Here is a 23,695-nt window from a genome sequence, read left to right as displayed (position 1 = left end):
TGACTAAATAAAATAAAACATCGTGGTATACGTAATGTCGACACTTAATTCAGAATACATTAATAATGAAACATAATTGTCATTTGCCATAAAATTGACCTTTGCCTGAATACCTTTTATAAAATGTGACCTCATAGCGTGATTTAAGTATTTCGCATGATTAATATTTAAATGTCTCTTATTAAAACAATTTGAGGATCCAATAAAATATGTTTTGTTATTTTTTTACCAAAATACATATATTATCTTTACAGTTCTAAGCCAATACGATAATGTCGAAAATAAAAATAAACTATATAATATATCATTAACAACATAATATACAAAATATCGCTACTGTGAACTCACTCTGCGAATATATAAAGACGTCGATAGTGTTATTATATAATGTTTTGTTACACATATTATTTTAAGTGATAGTAAATACAAAATAACTGAAACCTCTTGATAATAAATTGAATGTTTAATCAAATAAAGAAAAAATCATTTAAAAAATCGAGCTTAATATAGAAGAAGTATATATTTGAAGTTCACGTGGTTTATATTCAAAATTAACATATTTTTCATATCGTAAGAACGCTTCCGAAGAAACTCTCTCAAAAATACTTCTGTGGCATGCTGTGGTAACCTGTTAATAACAAGCCATAATTTAGCTTATACGTAACTAATAATGTTAATTTAAAGGCATGCATATAATTTATCGTTAACATTTCACCGAGTCAAGGTCGTTCGAGGCAGATGCCTGCGCGAACTAGGTTATGATCCCACTCACTCTCACGTGATACGTGCGAGCGGGACACAAAATAAAGGTGAATGGGTAAAATCTATGGCATTTAATAATCATCGAGGATCACAAATGAAGCTGCATTCATACTATTTTAAAACTAAATTATAGAAATGTGGTGACCGAGATGATAGAAGTCTATTGGGACACATACTTTGCTTTGACTGACTAAACAATGCGGAGATTGTTTTTATCGGAATCTTTATATGTATGATCTACTGGAAGATATTTAGAAGTCCAATCTTACTTCAAAATGTACACTTTTCAAGTAAGAATAGAAGTTGGTATAAAAATTGAATAATTGACGAAATGTTTTAATATTCATAGGCTCTCTGACCCACATGCAATTCGCCTCTTAAGTGCAGTTTAGGATGAATTTGGCATTAAATATTGGATACATTCAAAGCATTGTCGTAGAAAATGCATTTACAGATACTGAGACTCAACAAAAATAATAATGAATTTTTTTTAAAACTTTATTTCTTATTTTTAGACAACAATGTTGACCTGTGACTGTCGTAGGATTGACCCCTATTGACCTATGAAACTTTCTTTCTATGTGCTTATTTAACACGTTTATCCGGGGGATACCTGCGTGTCTTAGACGTAAAAATCTGAGACCCAGACCTAAAAGGTTGTAGGTTCACCGGATTTTTTATGATTCTTAGATTTTTAGCAAACGTTATTTTCAAATACACCCAAAATAGCATACACAGGCAATCGGTATTATTTATAACAAGCCTAAACTATAAAACACTTTTACATAAAATTTTATCTCAGACCAAGACTAATCAAGATAACATTTACCTAAAATACTTTATAAGAATTGCAAACAAGTTATATTTTTATTGTAATGATTTATTATATGGTGATTCAGTATATCGGTTCTTTTGTTTTTAATAGATACACACAATTTTTGGATCTTATTTTTACTTAGTTCATATATAAATAAATCATATAAGCTTTGATGACACATACAGTTTGCATTTTTTCAAAATTTTTAAATCGCTTACATTTAAAAATATTTTCCGTCATGGTAACGATAACGATTAATAATAGCTGAACAAAACCGCTTTAGACACTAACGTTCAATTAATTACATTAATACGTATGATATCTGTAAATAAAACCAGTTTTGTTTTCATTAAAATACTCACACAACGTAAAATAAAATAATTACTTTTTAAAGTAATAATATTTCAATTTGATTTAGTAATTGTCACTTATTTATCACAAGTCATAATTTTATACGAAGCTTACCGATAAACTTCAAGGCAGTAAATCTATTGTTTTAAAATCGTCGCAGGCTAGTGAAGGTACGTTGAGATATTGTGATTAGTTTTTTGTTCCGTTTCTTTGAATTTTGTACTTGGGCACGAAGAGCTAAATCATTATCGAAATAGGTACCCTTAGTCTAAGAATGTTACATCTTACTTAGAATTTTTGAAAGGACCTTATACTATATAGGTGTACCCTAGACCATTAAATAAAATAACAAATTTAATTTGTATTTGTTTCGTCGTTAGTCGGATTCGCGTTGAAATCTTTTCTTCGGTGCGATATTTTTAAAATTATTATGTAGTTTATGAAATATATTAACATCCTAACTTTAGCTGTAATATTTTAAATATATAAAGGGCATTCTTCAAAAACTTAAACGTGCCAGATTTTTTTTAAAAATCAATAAATAGAACAAAAAAATTACTTGTAAAAAATTTTGTTTTCTTTAAACATTTCTTTATCAATTTATTAATACTTTAAGTTAAATATTGAAGAAAATCACGGGTCACGGCCACTGTTACGTTATAAATAAGACTCGCCGTGTGAACCCGCAATTGTACTGACTTTACGACAGTCTTACAAAATTGCCGACAATCATGTTTTACGAGCTAATAAGAGTAACTGCTTGAGTATGAAACATTATTGTTGAACGCATCAATTTTATCCTGTCTTAAATCAGGAATATCTGAATTAGATTAAACAGTAATATAAGTCTGTATAGAGCTTGAAAATATCCCAATTCTACGCAATCTACTTTAATAGCTTATATTACTGTATAATATTTAGATATAATATTTCATGTAAAACAAAAGGAGACGTGATACTACAAGTAAATTTATATAATTAAGAGTATTTTATTTATACTATGTATTGAAATATGCTAGATAATATGAAAGGAAACAAAAGTTATTGATGTAATATCCCATTGAAAAAAACTTAAGTAGAAATGGGCGGGCCACTCCGCTCGCATGGACAATGGCAGATGGACAAACAGGGTAATAAGGTGGAAAGGGCCACCAATGAAAAGAAAGATAGGTCGCCCTCATGGTGGGATCATCTTAAAGAAGATCTTAAATTGGTGGAGAAGATTGGGAGATCAAGAAAAAATGCTCAAGATAGAGGTGGAACCTGGTTGGAGGAGGCCCATACTCTATAAGAGGTCCTTGGAAAAAAAAAATATTTTTGTACGTGTATCTTTTATAAAATGGATGAATGTTTCGGGGAATAAGTGAGGCCTAATTATTATTATTAAACCTGTAAATACTATTAAAATAAAGGCATTTAAAATTAATTATCAAATGGGAGCTGTATCTTTGCCGCTCTGCTATGCTAGATAAGGTCAAGGGTTTGGTGGTAAATTTTAGTGTCACGACACCAACGCACTATTGTTTTATCTCGCATTGTTTACGCAGGTACGGCTTGCAAAATATATTTGTATATTTAATAATATGTGAACAACTTAATTTTTAAGGTCTGAATAGTAATTTCTTAAAAAAAAATTATATCGTAAATTAACGAATTAATTGAGTACAACAATAATTCTGTGTCCATTTTACTTCTTGCATTAATAACATCTTGCAATTTAAAACTAGTACGTTAAATAACATGAACATTAAAAATGATTTTAACCAAGCAATAATCCTGCACTTAAGTGGATTCTAAAATCAAATATTTATATATTAACACGTAGTTTGTACTCAATATATATTACTCTATTTTATTATTATATAGCCACCGTTTTCTTTTGTATTCTAAAAGTATTTTATGTTAACCAAGAATTCAAATATTCCAAATTAATTTTCAATGCGTAGAATTACAAAAACTTACATTGACAAATTGATATGCAAGTCATTGAAACGAAACTGACCCAGTTTCCTAGTTCCCTATATTCATGATGAACAATAAATTATTCCGATAGTGTAGTATTTGCTTGTAAGATTATATAATCTATTGTCTTGAGAAAATCAAAAATGTTCAGGTACTGACTGTAATAAAATTTGAATTAAAAAAGAAATAAACATTTTCACTATGGAAGTTTCAAAGAAAAGTCATAATAAAACAGCTTGAAACTTTATTAAGCTATTAGTAATATTATTTCACTTTAGTAAAGCATCGGCCACTTCGATTCACGTGGCGAGTCTTCACGGCGACGTTAATTTCACTATCATTGATTGCGTAAACTTAAAGTTCAAGGTGACTGACTCTCACTTTAGTGTATCCGTTTGTATTTACCGACTTGATTTTTAAATAATTTATTAAAAAGTGAGTATTTTACTTAAAATCTGAAACTTCGTTCTTTTTTAGGTTATCTTCCTGGACATTAACATTTGTACCATATTAGCCTTTCATTGTTCATTTTAGTCATATTATTATGATAAAATGTGCATGTTCAGCTTTTCGAATATTTTTCTAGATCATGGGACAAATGGGCAGTTCTTAATATATAAGTAATACCTCCATCCACGAAAAAATCTACGACATTGACACTACAGTACGCTTTTTCCTTGAAATCGAACAAATATTTCTATAGGTTCAATATGTGGATAGTGATGGAATTTCATGAAATATCTAATATAATAAAGAATTTAATTTATTCATAGCATCTTTGCTCGTTCTTGATTTATTTTTTATTGAAACAATGTTTTGATGGCGTCTTCATTTTGTAAAGAATGAGGAAGTTTGAAGGTCTCAACAATAAAATCGTGTTCTAGTTCAAACCAAAACCAATTATTTTAACATTGTATAATTGTTTTTAAAGATCAGATTTCTTTGCTATTGTGTTCTTTAAAGGATGCTATTTTATTGCTTGTAATTTAGATAACTTTTTTTTTTAAATATAAATTGTTTGTTATGTCAATTATTAAATTAAATCTTCATAACTCTGTTTAAAATTTATGAGAACATATTATTAAATCTACATTATGCCAAAAAGTTGTAAGCGTGTTAAGTGATTAATTTAATTATGTTATGTGTGTTTCTGTTTCTATGTTTATAAAGTAAAATTTTAAAATTATTTATTACATTATAAATTTGTTTTTGTTTCCTTTTTTTTTTCGGTTTGAACGAAATCGCAACCTTTACCGGAAAGAAGGTTATTTAACAATATTTTTAGATTTCAAGAACAGCATTCACATTGCAAAATAAAAAAACAATTATATATTTACAAATAAAAGCAAAATGCGCTGACAGAAAAACAACGCGTTGCATGTGTGTATAACGTACAAAAAATAATATGTAGATTTGATATCATGTGTACATCATGTAATCATTCCGGTACACAACTTCCTTAAAAATGCCGGAATTAATTAAATAATTAGATTTGTAATTACAGTAATTATTGAGATCATCAAATAATTTACATTCTGACTTTAGGAACTTAAGGAACATTGCATTTATTTAAAGAAATGATATAAATACGTCTGGTTATGTATTTATTTAAAAGATTCAAAATTTAGTATAAAATTGCTATATGATGATAAATTTCAATAACAGTTGCAACTATCACAAGAAGAAACACACACGCATACACACTTTTATATGGATCGGTGTACATAATGTATTAATTATTTTCTGACTTGATTCACCTTGATATTACGTGTTCGCGTTTGTTCCCACAGTAATGTTAGTGCATACTACATGATCCTATTTCACCGTGTCTTGCTGATAGAACCTTACAGGTTTGGTTTTCTTATTTATTTATTCATTATTTTTTATTTAATTGCAATAATTAACTGCTTTGACGTGTGATAAGGAGCATGATAGTTGCAGGTGCTTACAAACATTTTGAGGAAAAAACCTTGGCAATTTAAAATAGTGATGGAGACCTTATTTCCAGTTCTTCTTGTAAGTGCTACGCTGTTGATTTGAGCAGTAAATGTAAATTGAAAACCATTAACTGTTGTTCTACTTTTTATGACGTTCATAAGTGTCAAATAAGTTACCTACATTAATAAATTATGTTTGTATATGAAAACAGTTTAAAATGCCTAAATCACGTCTGCGACATTGTCTATCTTAGATTTATAATAAATAATTATTTTTGTTATGACTATTACGTAATGGTAATTTTATTTAAGCTTAAACAGATATCTACAATCGTAGTACTAAGTTCTTAACCTTTACCGAAAAATGTGTCTTTCTATGTGCGAGATCAATACATGCTCATGCGGTGAAAGATAATGATTGTAAGGAAACTGGCATGTATTATGTATTAAACATGTGTTAAACTAAGAGATCAACGCGCTGTGACTGGCATCGCTCATCACTTACTTGACTATAAATGATGACTAAAACAGAACCAAATATCTAAGACCAGGACGCAAAGGGGTAGTAGCAACCACTCGTTACCGCAGAAACATCTGTTTTTCATTGTTCAGGTAGTCAGCATTCTGTGTCTAACAAATATCGATGATTTGTATCTATAACACGATAGTATTATTACTGTAGTACATACATTGCTTTATAAATGAAAGTAATGTAGCGTACGCATCTGTAGTAAAAACCTATTGCGTATTAAAACTCATAAGTAATTGTGTTTAATCTTGGTTTATAACAATGCACGACGAAATAACACATCACTAATATTGACCATTGTGGTAAACTTGTCCTTTTTACTTAATCCTTTAAACCGTTTCAATTCTGCGTACTGAAGATACCATTAATTTTGTTGATTTTAGTTCTTGTTATAGAAGTTATTAGAAGCATAAATTATTTCTTAGAAGACGTCCTTAAATTACTTATGTACATAAGTGATGGTTTTGTAATTATTATAACATAAATGGTTTGTTGTTTTTGTCATTGCAACGATGGAGATTGTCTGGGTTACGTTGGGATTTTAATTTGTCAACAATGTCATTACAATCTATATAAGTATAAAAATGAACTGCTGTTTACTTGTCTCGCAAAAACTCGAGAATGGCTGGACCGATTTGGCTAATTCTGATCTTGAAATATTTTTTAATCTCATACGATTAAAATTCTAGCTTTAAAACATTCGATGTCTTTTGTTTTTTATAGAAATAACATAAGTTTTACGACATTTTACAGAAATATATGTAGATGATACGAAGTTCACCGGGTCATCTACATAGTTATATTACAAAGTAAACTATATTTTTTTGTACATAAACAATTAAAGACGTCTTCAACCTATAAAAAATTTTACAAACATGAATTAATGTGTATGTTATATGCGATACATTATATGTAAAGTCTCAGAATATCTTTCTATTTAGAAATAGATAATAGACTAAATATTTGGGAATTGCCACTGTCGACGAAGACATTAAAAGATCAACCGTGCGATACAAAATGAGACTTCAGCATCACGTCAACCCCCTTGCTTCGGGCCTCTTGGAAACGACGGACTGTGTGTATCGGCTGAGAAGGGCGAAACTTACCGCAGTCTGATAGTTTGCAAACTACGGAGGAAAATAAAAAAAAAATGGATTTGCATTTGCCTAATTGCCACCATTTAAAAAATCTGATATCCATCGGCTGATTGACGATGAATTAAAATATATAAAAAAAATTTAGACATACAAATTATTATCATATTTACAGTAAACAATTTATATCTAATGAAATACATTAAAGCACCATTAACACGATACAATATAATCAATATATCGATAACATTTATGCGTGTAATTAGATTTAACGTCAAAATCTCTATTGACTTGTTGTCGTCTTTGCTTTCAGATCTACCACATGTGCGATGGTCTGGGAAGGCAGTTTAGTTACTCTTGCCCCAACACCACTCTGTTCCAGCAACGAATGCTCGTATGTGACCACTGGTACATGGTGAATTGCTCCAACTCAGAAAACGATTACGATGCCAACCTCCTCATTGGTATGAATTTTTATTTTCTACAGTATGTATACCTTTTTAGTCAATACATTCCCCGACATTTAATGTCTAGCCTAGTCCAGTGGTTAAGCCGGAAAATGTAAAACAATGAGGTTTTATTACTATGTGCGCACTTGCTCCTACGGCTTGACTACCCAGAAATGTGATGATTACAGTAGATAGTTGATAGTACCTTTACTTTGCCCTTTAGCCGCTTTTATTTTTTATTTAAATAAAAGCATTATAAACTGTATCAAACTCTGAGTAAATAGAAGATGATTCATGCAAATATTTCGTGTAAATCAAATTGATTGATTGCGCGTGCTCAGCCTAATGCATTTTTGATTGTTAACAAGAGAAGCAAATTAAACATTGTGGTATAAGTAGTATCAAGTAGCAAGGTTTGTGTGTGGCCTCAGATGAAGGATAGCACAGATTGCGGGTTAATTGGCAAGTTTATATTTTATTGTTATTATTCTATGAGAGCGTTAGCCTTCTAGCTCGTAGGCTTTTTAGGAAGTGTTGAGTTTTTGCAGAGTCATCTAAAGGCATTTTGGTATTCGGCTAAGGAATGAATATAATATGTTGAATAGTTTTTTTTTTATATAATGCGAGACTACGGCAAGCCTAAAAAGGGTAGTCATCGCAGCCCATGGACACCCAATTTAAGCGGGTGCGTTGCGGGCCTTTGAGGGAGGCGTACACTCTAACTTTGAATGGTTGGAGGTTGAGTTTTAAGTAGTTAGCTTATAAGAATAAACCTTCATTATATACTTACCAAGAGAGTAGATCTAAATAATCCGATGGATTTCATTTTATCTGAATATATGTTTTGTATTTCAATAAATTTCGTAATATATGTTCTATATAGCATTTATGAATAATACTTTTTGCTTGTTTACTTTGTCAGTTACTGTGAGCGTATTCTTGGTTCGGACGTAACAGAGACTAATGTCCTTGGTTTATATTTCCGTCTGCCGTATAAACTCTAATTGGATAATGTATGAACATTGGATTTGGTGTTTTGAATTACTTCCTTCTCAAATACTAAATATTACTCGTGTGTATTAAATAATTTATACTTATTAAATAATAATTAATTAATTAATTATAAATAATTTTTACTTTATTGATCATTCAGATAAATTTTTTGGTCGGTTTTGGTTAATCTTAGATTACAAATCTACATTGTCAGACTAGAAACGTAGTAGGTACCATACAGTTACAGTCGCAGCTTGATATGCTAAGAGTGTTAATTAATGTGTAGGTACTCTATGATTATGTACGTCGGAATCAATTTAACTTTGTCTATGAATAATTATGTTTATCTATGGCTTAAAAGAAATATTTAGTTTCACTAAGTTTTTCTTCTTACAGCTATGCTTTCGTTCTCTCTTACAAAACAGCAACTTGGGTAAAAAATATTTGTCCATTATTTCAGGTCAACGAGATAAACCGTTTGTGTCTGAAGAAGAAATGCGTCAGCGCACACCACGACCAGACATACTCTCTGTACCGCCGAATACCAACTATTACGATGGATTACGAGAATCTGAGTCAAAGGTTTGGTAACAATCTTATTTTAATTAAAATTAATGTTTTTACCATAATACAATAATATCACCTGATGATAAATCTTAACATCAGCAGCACCTCGATAAGTAAACATAATAATAAAGTAAAACAATTGTTTCAGTTCTCCATTCACCCTGGAAACAGTATTGTTGGAATAGCTGATTCTATTTCAAATACTAACAACAATGGTCTCGATAGTGACAAACAGAACTACCGACCACCTTCTTCCTGGTCTACAGGCATCGGTCAACGTTCCACAACACCTAGGTCCATTAACAAAAAGCAGTACAACGCCAACAATGATTTGAATACAGATTTCACCAGTAATGTTTTTGGTAATAAACAAAACAATGGTGACAATATATTTCAATCAACAGTTCAGACGCCTGTAACAGAAACGACGCTATCCCCACCGTCTCAAGACTTGAGTTTACCTTTCTTGCCAAAATCAAATGATGGAGCTAACCAATTAGACATCAGAATGACAGACAAAGATCCAGTATATAATTTCATTAATCGATTTGACCCAAATTCTCCAGACACCAATTTAGCAACACCAATGACAAAGTCTCAAATATTGGATATAAACAAACAATTGCCATCTGGACAAGCTAGCTCCGAAGAAGATAGGTCATCACGAGGAAACAAAAACTATGGCAATAAATTCAACGTCGTACGAGATGAAAAGAAGAAAGGAGAACAAGATCAATCAAGAATTGATACAATCAACTCCAAATTACATACTGATAAAAGCGTTGCTACTAATTCAGTGCCAGAACCTAACAGAAACTTGGTACCACCAAAATTAGAATTTCCAGCTCAGAGTCTGACAACAACTATGGGTCCTCCGATTTATTACCAATGGAAGTGGGCAGTACCGGCTTTTGATTTAGAGCCTCCAAAAGTAGGGAATTTTACTTTAACTGGTACCTCAAAGAAGTCGCCAGGAAAACGTCCATTTAGTTCTGTTCGTTCAACAACAGAAGCAGCCGATCCTACACCTAGTAGTTACAATACAGAATATAATATAAGTTCATATTTCGTACCTGACTACGTATTCCCTCTGGATGGTCCTCATCCAGGCTACGGTGATGAAGACGCCCAAACATCTTTCCAAGTTGAGGTTTCAAGACCTGGTAGATCAAGCTACGGAGAGAATACTGACTGTCCTCAATGCCATCCAGCCTACTTAAATCCTGGAACCTGTGAGCCATGTATAGTTAAACGGTAACATTTTAACAATAATGTAGTTTCTTGCCATAAGTTTAGTATTGTGGTGATTAATTTGACTTAATTTATCCATAAATCAGACAGCGAAATGATGCTCAAACACCACTTTAACTTTTGTCTACCTATTTGTGCTACCAAATTTGTCGACTGATTTATTTTCAAAACACAAATTCGCGATGCGACGTAGAAATAGTTATATGCATTTAATGTTTGTGTCTTACTCATCCGTTAGAAGAGGTTGAATATTTTGTATTTTGATATACATATATAATAAAAATAACACGTGTACTCATCAGATAATTATTTTTAGGTAATGTATATATGTATACGTGCCTGTGTAAAAATATAAGTTTAAATTAAATAGTTTAAGAGATCAATGATGCGTTTCTATTATCCTCACAAAATGTATTCCGTATAAAAAATGTAACCGATATGATGAAGCATTTTCTAAAATATTGACGAATATTGCTCACAAATACTTAAAAAAAATTAAATATTAAAAAGTGACTTAAATATACATATTATTATTATTATTATTTATTACCTAAGTTAAGAATCATAAGCAGTTATTTATGTTTTTTACAACCTTGTATCTAGTATTTAACTTTGCGCAAAACTGTTTTTCTACCATTTGCGTACAACATAAATAAGACGAAATCTTTTGTAATACCATTTATATCTGGTTTACGTCTTTATTCATATTTTTTGTTTATACAGATTATACTGAAGCTTTTTTACAACATTCCTATACATACGTATACAATACACCGCATTCAAGTACAAAAATACCCAACAAGCAATTTTATTGTACTATAAATTCCAAAGACTTTAATGTAGAATCTTTAGAATGATCTATAGCTGTTGTAGTACTTTAAAACCTATTATCTAATCATTATTTACATAAATAAAATCAACAAAAATAGGCTAAACCTACCACCATATTGCATATTTTGCGTATAGTGTAGCTGTATTGTATTATCTGATGATCTGCTTTATGATCTGTTACATTTTTAGTATATTCCACAAAACATTATTACTTTTAGCGAAGAAGAACATCAACTTCATAGTAAAAAAATGCTTACACTAGCGCTCCAGTTAATGCCATCGGTACTATAGTATGGCGCGAGAATTTAAAATGCAAGTACATAATTTTAAGGAATAATTTGCACACAACACATAAGCATCAATATCTCACAGTAAGAGTCTTTATCTCGTTAAAACGTTGATATCACAACACAAAAGCGTGAATTTACCACTGGAGTTTCTTCGTAATAATTGATGATTGTACAGCACAATTAGCTTTTATTTGCAGTAGCTCTCTTTTCAGCAAGAACTATTTACGTTAATTGAAACTTGTGTAAATGAATCGGGTGGTAGAAAAGAAACAGCAAAACGATTTCGAGATTTTCACTTCACAACTTCATTTTGTATTGTGTACTATTAAAGAAAAACCTCAAGTCCCTTGAAAATAATTAGTAAAAAAAGTTTTTTTACATTAGTTATGTACCCAGTGAAGATTTCTATTGTAATAAATTTAATGGATAGCCATTATTATAATAAAATTATATGTCTATAGATACTGATGTTGTTGTTGTTGTTGTTGTGACATTAATAACAAGAAAATAACGAAGGGTTGCACTCCGGGAGTGCCGGCAGAAGTGAAAACTTGAATATTAACGTTGTGCATTTTTCATATTTTGGAATGGTTAGGAAATAATTTTGCACGAATTGCTTTAATTATCAGTATAAAAGTACTATCATTTATGTGGTAGAATACAATATTTATTTATTGCGCTATCGTACACAAACATGATAATTTATATTAAATTAAATACACCGCGCCAGCTGTCTACTCTCCATCCGTATTACTAATTTTCGATCAGGTCACGTGTCCTGACGCGAGTTTAACATTTTTTACCCATTCCAAAAAAAGTGTACAACGCCGCTAAAGAAGTTTTCATTTCAAAAATATGTATGTAACTGCCATCTTGTTATAAAACTCAGAACCCGATAAGACTATGACAACTGTGTGGCTGTTTGAACTATAGAGTCGCAGTAGCTCTATTGTATGCTACGAAAGTGCAGTGTAATAAAACCAGCTGTCTACTCTCTATCCATCTTACGAATTTTCGATCAGGTCACGTGCCCTGACGCGAGTTTAAAATTTTTCACCCATTACAAAAAAAGTGTACAATGCCGCTAAAGAAGTTTTCACTTCAAAAACCAATAAAAGTTTGCTAGCGTTGAATAATTTTAACTAACAATTCAAATTCAATTGAAAAAAATTCAGAATTGCTAGCCTTCTTTGAAGAAAACAAGAAGTACCTAGGTATTATACAATCTATACTGATAGCAGTAATGTGAAAAGTGCAGTAGGTATATACTATATACCCAAAAAGGTGTTACAGCGGAGGCATTTTTTGCAGCTTTAAAATTGATACTTATATAAATAAAGCAGGAAATTTCTTCAAACGTTTTTTTTAAACGTAATTATATATGTATAGGATTAGGATGCCAAATGTTCACTTTTCAGAGACTAGTATTGGCAAGCGAAATAATGGAAGTAAGTGATCCCTCCTGATCCGCCGCCACTTGTGTGATTTACTTTAAAACAATAAGTGTTATAGTATATTATACAAATAAGTTAAAAATACCATGTGGTTGATTTAAATAACCAAATGAAATTACACGCTTTTCAAAATAAGTGAAAATCTGTGAACGAAAATAAGACTTGACTTGACTTAATCTGTGGAGTATAATTCAGATGACAGATAATTTACTATTTAGATTTTAGATTGTGTTTAGTAATTGTAATTTCTAAATGCTTTTTTTGTAAATTTGTAATTAATAAATAAAACATTTGCAACTAAGTTTCAATCATCAAAGTGTCATAACAATTTAAAATAACATTAAAAAATATGATAACGTAAACGGCCGGTATAGTGTATTCAAAAGTGGTTGCCAAGTTGTAAAGTGTGGTTTTACATTCGGCATACTATAACAACCTCGAATTGTATAAATATGAATAAAACTAATCCATTAGGCTTACTCGTAAACTACGGTGATTCTGATGAAGAGTTGGAGGATGCTTCGCCGGTTAAACAGATACCCCATTGTGCACCTGCGCCTGCTGCGTTGCCCTCGAACTATGCGAACCACCACGCGTCTGCTGCCATTCATCCTCCGCCAATTTCACACTGTCGTAAGCTTTTATTCAAGTATTATACCTGTCATTATATAATAATTCTTTATTTATAATACATACATTATTAATTTCGATATAGTTAGACTAAATAATCGAAACTTATATTGAGACAAGTCACAAGACTCAAGAACGAGACACAAGAGATGTTACAATAAATAAGCAATGATTCATTAAATAAATGTTCTGTACAATATCTTCTAAATGTTTAGTCTTAGTGTTTTTATCCATACAGTTCTTATCAATTTAATCTCTTTAACCTTGACATTCGCATGATAATGTGTAAAATATGCAACTTAAATATAAGTTTTATGAAAAAAGAAAAGGATAAAGTGCTTCGAAGTGTTTATGTCTTTTATATTAATAAGTCAGTAACAATTTGTTTGTATTTTTGTAAACTTAATTTTATACACCTAAATAGATGAACAAATACATAACATTAGTTTATTTTGCTTTAGCTGATCAATATTGTATGACTTTTACTGAAGCTAAATTAGTTGTAAACTATGCATTTTTAATATTGTTACTTTTACATTTGGACATCTTTTATATTGAATTTAACTTTTTCAGCTTGGTCTGCCTGTTATGATGAAAACAGTGGTTTCACATACTATTGGAATCAACAAACAAATGCAGTTACTTGGGAAGCTCCACCAGAGTACTTGTTAGCCCTTAAATTAGCACAACAGCATTTGTCAACATCAGGTTTGTAGAATACATTATTATTATTATTATGTATATAATGTATTATTATGTAAATAATAATAATACATCAGTATCTTTGATATTTATTTTTAAAGGAAGTAATCAATCAGCCTTCAGTGCTTGACACATGGTGTATATTTTTGGGATTTTAGGCATGTCAAACGTGTCTTAGTCCTGGAAGAATGGGCATTATGGCTAATTAATGGCAATTATTCAATATAAAATTAAAACAATTTTTTTTATAAGCAACACAATAACAGCAAAGCAGACAGGAGCAAATAATTTAGTATACATGTTTTTCTTTACATTTGTAAGGGGGGAAAAAGGTTAAAGTTTGCTGGACTCACTTAAAATCTCACTAGGTCTGTTGTGCATTAACGGGGTGTCAATTGACAATGTAGCGCTACCATGATGACAGACATGGTACTTAATATTCCTTATTGTATAATTATCGCTATAATAAGTCTGACTCATGCGCAAATCATATAGTTATTTTGCTCATCAGCCCCCTAGACAATAGGAGCATGTGTTAAGTGCACACTTAGATAGAAAATTGGATGCATGATTCAAATGCACAACATCCGGATATATAGTTGCATATTAGCCATTAGGCCCACAAAATGTGGTGTTTATAATATTCCATTAAAATGTTTTTCATACAAGGTTCTCCAAAAAATTATAGGGATTAACAAATATGTTGTATATGTGTATCTGATTGATCTCTATCGTCCGGGTGGTCACTGAATGTTTCGTCCTTATTACTCTTGTGTCACATTATTATTAATATACTTCTATAAGTATTAATTAAACTTATGTCATTCAACTGTACATACCACTTTAGGAAACACAGAGGTATCAGCAGAAGAATGGCAGCTATACCAGCAAGCGTTAGTGGAAAAGCAAAATTCAAATAAAATACCAAAAATTACAACAAAACCTAGTAAAACCAATGAAAAATTCAAAGACAAAAAGAATTTTAAGAAGAGACCATCAAATGATAGTGACGATGAGTGAGTATTGATTTATTTTTAGAACCTATGAACACAATATTTGCAAGTTTTTTTTTTTTAATATAAACATGTATATTTATAAATTACTTTTCAGATATAAAATAGAACTGATAACATCCTACCATAATTCAGATTCTGAGTCCAATGATGAACAAGAAAGTCCAAAGATACCTTTGCCGGCATCAAAACCGGTACCTAAACAAGTCCCAGCGAAACCAGTAGTGAAAAGACAGAAAACAAAGGCCTCTCTGCCAGAATTTGGACCCTCGTTGCCAGAGAGTCAAAGTTATTCAGCACCTATTGGACCTGAATTACCACCAGGTTTAGTTGTTGAAAAGCCAAAGCCCCCGGAGGTTAAATTAAGTGAAGAAGTTAGGGAACAGGTACATATGTTTTTAGAGATTTTTTGTGATAAATTTTTTATTGTAAGAAGTAACTAAAAGAGGTAAATAATTTTTTATACTAAACAAAATAAAGGTGCTCATCAATTGTGTGACATCAGCTATTTATGTCACAGATATGAAAAGTAAAAACAAAAAAATAATAAGAAAAAGAAAGAAAGAATAACGAATCTTAGGTTATTATAAATACTAAAAATTTTCAAATGATGAAAAATGTTCACTGAAAAGCGCCTTTTGTAACAGTTCAAAGTTGGGACAAGTTTTTAAATATAAGTGGTGCTTCATTAATTATATTTACAATGTAGACATACATTTTCGGCACATTATGTTTTGAATGACATAATGTGTCCAGAATCTTGTCGATATTGAAAAGACTTGTATTGACATTGAATTAGTTATATGCACTTTGATAGCTAAGTTTTCAATCTGAACTTGGATAACAATTAGTTTTAGTTACGTGTCTCTCAACAAAACAATAAAATTATTTTGTATTTTTCAGCAAATAAAATCCACCTCGAAAGCTGGCGACGAAGACAGCGAGGAAGAGAACGAATTATTAAAACAGCTCAAAGACAAAGCGAAACTATTGGAAAAACTCGGCGGAGATATACCGTCCGAGTTACAGAAGATCCTAAAGGAAGATTCTTCGAGAACCGATTCACCGACATCGACAAGAGATCTGGATATCGATGAACTTCTACAGGAGATTGAAAAGAAAGAGTTACCAAAAATAGCAAAAATTGAGATTTTCGATAAGAATAGTGCTTCCAATTCGCCAAATCCTCGACCGCCCGAGGAGATCAAAGAGAACGGACCTGGGTTATTTCCCAGCGCAATAAATATAGCAAAGGAACCGATCCCTTTACCCGAACAGGCTCAAGAGAAAAAGGAAAACATTTACCTATCACACACGACGGAACCGAGAAAGAAGCTGAGAATATCTAACTCGGTCCTCCCAAAGACACAAAAAATAGAAGTTCCCGAGTACACGACGAAATATAGTCAGTTCATCGAAGGGTTCTCGACCGAACGAACCGGCCTCGGCTTCAGCAAAGACGAAGACCCCGAAGGTGGCGAATCCAAAGAGGCCATCCATTACGGAAACGGCTTGTCGTTCACGAGGGGAGAAGTGTTGAACGACAAGGACGAGGTCTTGGACGATTTGGCGGAGTTGGTGGAGGCCAAGTTGAAGTATTTGAGCCAGGTGCAACCGAGCTCGCTCACCCCGCTCCAGGAGATGATGGTTCAGATGCAGGTAGGCGACATTCTATCTTGGCTTTGGATATAGACTATACGAGAAACTATTTTAGTTGACCGTATTTGATTAAATATTTATTTAACGGCCATTACTTAAGGTTAACTCGCGACTTAATTAAAAAAAAAATATTTTGTGGTTGCTTGTTAAAATTTTCCCTTGCTAACTTATATTCTAATATAATTGATGTGTATTGTGTAAAGTTTGTGATTTCATATTTTCTTGTATAATTTTATGCATACACATTATTTTAGAACTTATAGGATATACGAGCTACATAAGAGATAAACAACCTTGAAAGGGCCTTTGTGGTAGAGCCGGAGTCTCTTCATACTGTTTAGTTTACTTTTCAAAAACTATCAACTATACGTAATAATAACGAATGTTTCGTTACAACGTACACCGTGTACTCGCGGTGTCCTATGAACTATGTATGACACTGCGAGAGGTATAAGCTAAAGATGCGTTCACTCCAGACCCTGGTGTCGGCGTTCCGGGGCGGCGCTCTGACCGCGACCTACTGGCGCCGATGGGTGGAGGGCGCCGCGCGGGCGCTCACTTCCCACGAGCACCGAGCCGCACCCGCGGGATGGCTCTGCATCTTCCAGAGGTACGCGCTTCTCTATTCTCATCTACGCACTTACACACGCACACGCATACGCAGTAACGTACACGTACGATGCGTCGGGAGAACCCGATAGGCTATACGTTTCGTCGATTATAGTATGATTTATATAATAAATTATACTTTATGCATTATTTATTTTGAGTAACCCGAAAGAATTTTGTTATAAATTACGTCGGAAATATTCGTTCGTGATATAGTCAATTGGATTCTTCCTTCGCCCGCGAACTTTGTATTTTTAATCTGTTCTTAATTTTTTGTATTAAGCAATGACAATATTCTCTTTGCTCAGTAACAGTCGAGTTTATGTTTAAGTTCAAACAGATTCAAAGTTCGTATTTGACTATTTTTAAAATAAAAAGTTGTCATATATTGTGTTCGTAGATAATTTGATTAGCGCGAACGTTTATAATGTGTCCCACTAATATCTGCCGACATTTTATTAATGTATTAGCAAAGGGGAAATAGAACTTCGCGACTCGAGTGCACCTGTGATAAATAACCCGAAATAAAGTATTTTCATCATATTGAGTTTTTTTTAAACGACCCGACGTAAAAGTTTTTCGAAATTTCTAAAGCCCGTCCTGACGACACACTTCGTGTCGGCCAGACTTGTTCAGACTTAATTGTAAAGGATTAAAAATTGCAACAACAAATTGTTGAAGCAAAACAAGAGTGAAGAATCGTCGACCGGCGTGAGAGGCGAATCCGAGATGGCGGCCGCGAACTCTGGTAAGAAATGATTTCAGTTATTTCTAATTTTACTTCTTTGATAATGCGCTTTGATCTTTTCCAGAAGTACCTCCGGCGATGGCCTTTAAAGATTAAATACTTTAATAACACCGTAATCCATTGTGCGCCATCTTAATGTTTCGTTCGAAATGTCTGGACGACGTTACGATTGTGTTGCGGTGTTATTTTAGAGTTTGTATGCTCGTCCGATCGGCACGATTACAGCTTAATTTATGGGTTTGGTATACATTTTGTTGGGAATTTGCAGAAACGTATATTAAGAATATTTTTCGGTATTGTCAATATAGGTTTCTACATTAAACGTTTGATGTTTAAGGCCCCGTGATTTTACATCTGGGCTTGGCAGTTTAAGTTATGTTTTTGAATATACATATTTTTTTCGAAGGACCTCTTATAGAGTATAATCCAACTGGTTCCATCTCTCTCTATCTCGAGCATTTTGCTCCCAATCTTCTTCACCGACTTCTTTAAGCTCGTCAGCCCACCGTGCAGGAGGGCGACCTCTCTTTTCCCTGGGGACCCTTTCCACCTCGTTACCCTCTTTGTCCTTCTGCCATCGTTCATGCGAACGGTGTGGCCTGTTAGTGAAACGGTAAGATAGTGAGGTTATTTTAACTTAAACTGTTATCCGAGAAGTAAACGCACCGGGCACTAACGTAGCGAACCACGGCTGGTGTTTGTACGCATGCGTCTGTCGCAGGTCGGAGGCGCGATACAGCTACAAGCGAGAGGCCGACGGGTTCGTGCAGTGGGAGTACCCCGCTGTCGCGAGCACCGACATGGACATTTGCACAACGCCACCACCGCCCGACACGGCCGTGGTATGTACATCATTTTCATTCTTCAAAACGAGGGTTTAATTGTTCATAGTATCATTAGGAATCAGTCTCGATTTCATCAGAATTTGTTCATTAGTTTTTCGGGGATTACTCGTATTTCTGAATATAGCGTTGATATTTCTTCAGTTGACAGGTATTTGCAGTCGGTACCGCCGCCCATGGACTCAATGCCAGAGAGAATATAAAGCATAATATATTACTGATTATCTGTAGGGCTATTTAGTTTTTATGAGATTTTTGTTCTCTATTTCATTATCTCTTTAAATTTGTTTCTTTAATAATGAATATCGCTATTCCCAATCATTTGGGAAACGGTAGGTGTGTTCGATCAGCTCTAAAGAGATTCCAGGAGTACATATTAAGATTTAAACGATTTACTTCAAACTATTAGGCCAGACTGAGTACTAGCCTACCACGGGATGTTCCCGAGCTATGATCTCGGCCACAAATGTCAAAGCAAGGGTTCAGAATAACTACACACGTTAGCACACATATGCAAATGGTGTACGTTTCGTGTTTTTCAAATTATAGTTTGCAAGAATTGAATATTCCTTCAGAGCCATAGTGAACGAGGGAATGGCCGGGCGATTTCTTTTATCGTTTTAACATATAATCAAATGATTTTCAGGAAGAGCCTCCGCCGCCGTCGGCGTCGTCGCCGTCGCGCGTGTCGACCCCGCCGCCGCCGAGTTGGCACGACCCGCCGCCGCCGGGGACCGACGCTCACTTGCCTCTACCGCCGCCGCCGGTACTTTCCTCCATTATTATTGATGTTCAGAAAAACTTGATTTGACGTCTTCAATATTCTAAATGGCCTTTTTTATTTTTATTCCTTCTTTATAAATTTTTATTGAATTTAAATATTTATTATTTAAAAGTCTGTTGCATTGAATTGTTGTCGGCTCCTTGTAACGTGTCCAAAAACGCATTATTATAAATTATTTATTAATATTTTTTAAAGGATGTACGCCGCTCGTGTTTCCATTGGAGCTGCAACACATCGATTTATAACCGGTTGACACTTAAATAAACATTTAAATTTTGTGATCTAATAATTATTATATTACATATTAATATAAAAGATAACGGTTTGAGTAGAAATCTCTTTATATTATTAACGCCATCTACCGACAATAAAAGTCAATTTGGCCAATGAGCGTGAGTCTGCAGCAAGTTGTACAATAGCACAATAGATGAGGTAAAATGTGCAGAGTCGTTTGACAATGGGTTCTGATCCAAAAAGATGGATTTGTAGTTAACGTAAAGCTAAAGGACAATAAAAGAGTATCTGATCAGTCGATAAGTCAAGACGATCTACGACTGAAAGGGATGAATTATCTCAACTTCGCAATGAAAAAGCCAGGATTTCTAGAAATATAAATTAGTTTAACGTTAGGTTGTCTGTAGCGGAGGAGAGTTCAGTTCTAACATCGAAGAAATACTGCTTTAGAACGAAAAATTAATTGGAGACAGGAGTTATGTAAACTAACATTAGTTAAGTTACATATATATATATATTTTAGATGATAATGAGAAGCGCAAACCAAATGTTAGCAATTTAGGCCGACTAGACTTATATTTGTGGCGAACAATAATAGCACTCCTCTTTTCCACCGCGTCGGTGATTTTTACCGCTATGTGTGACGACACGGGCGCGGTGGGTGGAGCTTGCAGCCAGTGGCAGCGCGACCAGCGGGCAGTGCGTTGAGAACACCCAGAGGCGAAACCCGCGTCCTATTTTAGAACTATCCCTTAGTAATCATTATTATATACTTTTTGTCGTGCAGAAGTTTTTTACTTTGTCTTTCCACTGCGGCTATTTTTAGTCTAGAAACTATTTTTATATGGTGCTTACCTCTCGCGCACCTATATATTCTTTATACAATATACAACACAAACATAGTGTGACTTAGATTTTTAAAAACCTTTTTAGTTATAAGCTCATGTTTTAAACGATTAAAGCCAGTTGACACTCAGCTTCAAACAAACTGTTTAAATTAACATATATCTACAACAACAGCCGTTTTACTCAGGTCAATAGTTTTTCAACAAGAGAGACAAATAATAGCAACCTTGACATGTGAAATAATACAGTTTAGGGGTTCGTGAATACCACACATTTTGTATTGCGACAGTGTGTAGCGTGCAATCGGTAGCGCCCGTCGTCTTCCCACGCGTAATAAATATTGGCTACTGATTATTTTTAATTTTCTACACGCTGTTTGACAAGGTGACCGCGACATATGCCATACCTATGTATGTGTAATAGAATGTTCATCCAAAATACGAAACCAATTCTCGATTGATCCGAAGTCACTTTGAAAATGTATTAAACATTTTAATAAACTTATATATTTCAGGAGTCTAAGAAACAAATAGGCGACGAACTTTTATCTTTCTACAACGATTTGGCCGAACTGGAAAAGTCCAATCCGTCATCGGGCACCAACTCTCCCGAACGGAAAGAGAAGAGCGAAAAGGATGTAGTGAAAAAGGAGAAGAGAGAGGAGAGCAGATATGAGAGGAGCGAGCGAGATAAATGTTTGAAAACGCCAAAAGAGGAAAAGATTAAGAAGAAGTCTAAGGTGAGATTATACTTTGACGGCAGTTCGTCAAGGAATACGGCATTACGCGATTGCTTACTCATCAAAAATATTGATTTTACAGGTAAAGATCTCGAGCTCGATAGGAATGAAGCAGAAAACAGTCTCTTCCTTGGTCGCGAAGTGGCAGCAGGTCGCCGAAGAGATTGACTCAGATTGAGTTGCTTCCTTCGCAACTTACGTTTATTGTCCGCATTTGTACAAATTATATGAAATTAAATGGAGGTTAGACCTGGAGAAGTAATCTTTGTTCTAACGTTCATAGTGATACAAATATCATGAAGACGTAAATGAACTGTTCAAAAATAAAACCCGTCTTCGCCTCTAAAAATGTAAATACTATAGTTAATTTTGTACTTAGAAAGATTAAAATAATATAATTATTGTAATGCAATTTGTTTTATTTAATTAGATTATAATTTTGGCTCCAGAAATACTAAGGGTATTCCATAAAAAGCACTATTCAATGATACTGAAGATAATAGATCTTTTATTAAATGTTATTTTAAAGAAGCATATTTTGAGTAGAGGTGCTACCGTCGCAACGTCGTATAGGCTGGATCCAGAAGTTCTCTAACGAGAGAGTTATTAATTTTTTCTTATTTTTCAATTATAATGGGTTAAATCCAGGGTAAACGGCGTGTGAGAAGGAAAAAACCATAGCAACGTTAATGAGTGGACGGGTATTGCGACTGCAGAAGAGTTGTTGCATCTGGCACAGGACTAGATATGGTTGACGAAACTGTCGACCAGACTCCGGTAATGGAGAGGCACCAAAAGAGGATGAAATGTTATTTTGTCGTGTTGTGACTTCGGAAGCAAAAAGGGATTGGGACTGAGAGATTAAGTCGGGAAAGTTACAGTTTGAAGTCTACTTCTCCAGTTCTTCAAAATTTAACGTATTTTAAAAAACCTAAACCTAAAATATGTCAACTAGGTAATTTGTAATCGTCCTGCAAATACGAGTTTATATTGTATAGAAAATTGTCGGAAATAAAAAAGGTAGAATATTTATCCCAACAAAAGAATTGAAGTGGTAACCTGGGATTTGGATCTGGGTCAAGTTAATCGAGCGGCGCCTTAGACGTGTACAATGATTTTAGGGTATGTGAATAAAATATGTCTATTCTCTTAGTTATAAATCCTTCACTACAGCATCTGGATTTTTTTAAATATTTAAAATAGTACACAGGACGGCGGTTTTGGAGTAGCGTCGTAACGATTGTTTTTAGGACTGAAAATCGTAATTATTGTAAATTTTGGCAAACAACGTTAATTAAGTTAACCTATATAAATATCTACGTTAGGTTTTGTATTAGTTTTAAGACATTCTGTCTTTTTATTCATTTATCTATCCAATATTTATAGTTTTTTCATTAAGTCATAATTAAAATACAAAAATAAGATTGGGATTTATTATACTTAACTTCTCATATCTTTGCTTAATATACAACACAACACGACTCCAAACAAGAACATTCGTCTCTTGTTTTATACAGAGAATTTATGAACGAAGTAAACAAAAACACTTTAACAAAGAGAAAATACAGTTTCAAATAAATCACGTCCCATTTTTCGCCGGCA

The 23,695-nt window shown here is 33.2% G+C and overlaps 2 protein-coding genes across 2 annotated transcripts in view; both read left to right on the top strand.

Moving 5' to 3' along the window:
- Window positions 1-11,176, top strand: part of LOC125057748 — a 28,869-nt gene extending 17,693 nt beyond the window's left edge. Inside the window, exons 4-6 of the mRNA XM_047661623.1 lie at window positions 7,766-7,916; window positions 9,355-9,476; window positions 9,610-11,176. Coding sequence (XP_047517579.1) covers window positions 7,766-7,916; window positions 9,355-9,476; window positions 9,610-10,719 — 1,383 coding nt within the window. The 3' untranslated portion in view covers window positions 10,720-11,176. The remainder of the gene's footprint in view (window positions 1-7,765; window positions 7,917-9,354; window positions 9,477-9,609) is intronic.
- Window positions 11,177-13,475: 2,299 nt separating this feature from the next.
- On the top strand, window positions 13,476-22,500 carry LOC125057985 (formin-binding protein 4-like). Its single transcript, XM_047661970.1, has 10 exons — window positions 13,476-13,920; window positions 14,491-14,625; window positions 15,467-15,635; window positions 15,730-16,018; window positions 16,536-17,291; window positions 17,768-17,901; window positions 19,370-19,490; window positions 20,137-20,256; window positions 21,869-22,093; window positions 22,176-22,500. The coding sequence occupies exons 1-10, from the start codon at window positions 13,740-13,742 to the stop codon at window positions 22,269-22,271; spliced, it is 2,226 nt and encodes a 741-aa protein (XP_047517926.1). The 5' UTR covers window positions 13,476-13,739; the 3' UTR covers window positions 22,272-22,500.
- The last annotated feature ends 1,195 nt before the right edge of the window (window positions 22,501-23,695 follow it).

This window comes from Pieris napi, chromosome 2, assembly GCF_905475465.1.
Source record: "Pieris napi chromosome 2, ilPieNapi1.2, whole genome shotgun sequence".
In the NCBI taxonomy this organism is placed as follows: domain Eukaryota; kingdom Metazoa; phylum Arthropoda; class Insecta; order Lepidoptera; family Pieridae; genus Pieris; species Pieris napi.
This window is presented reverse-complemented; position numbering and strand designations above follow the sequence as displayed.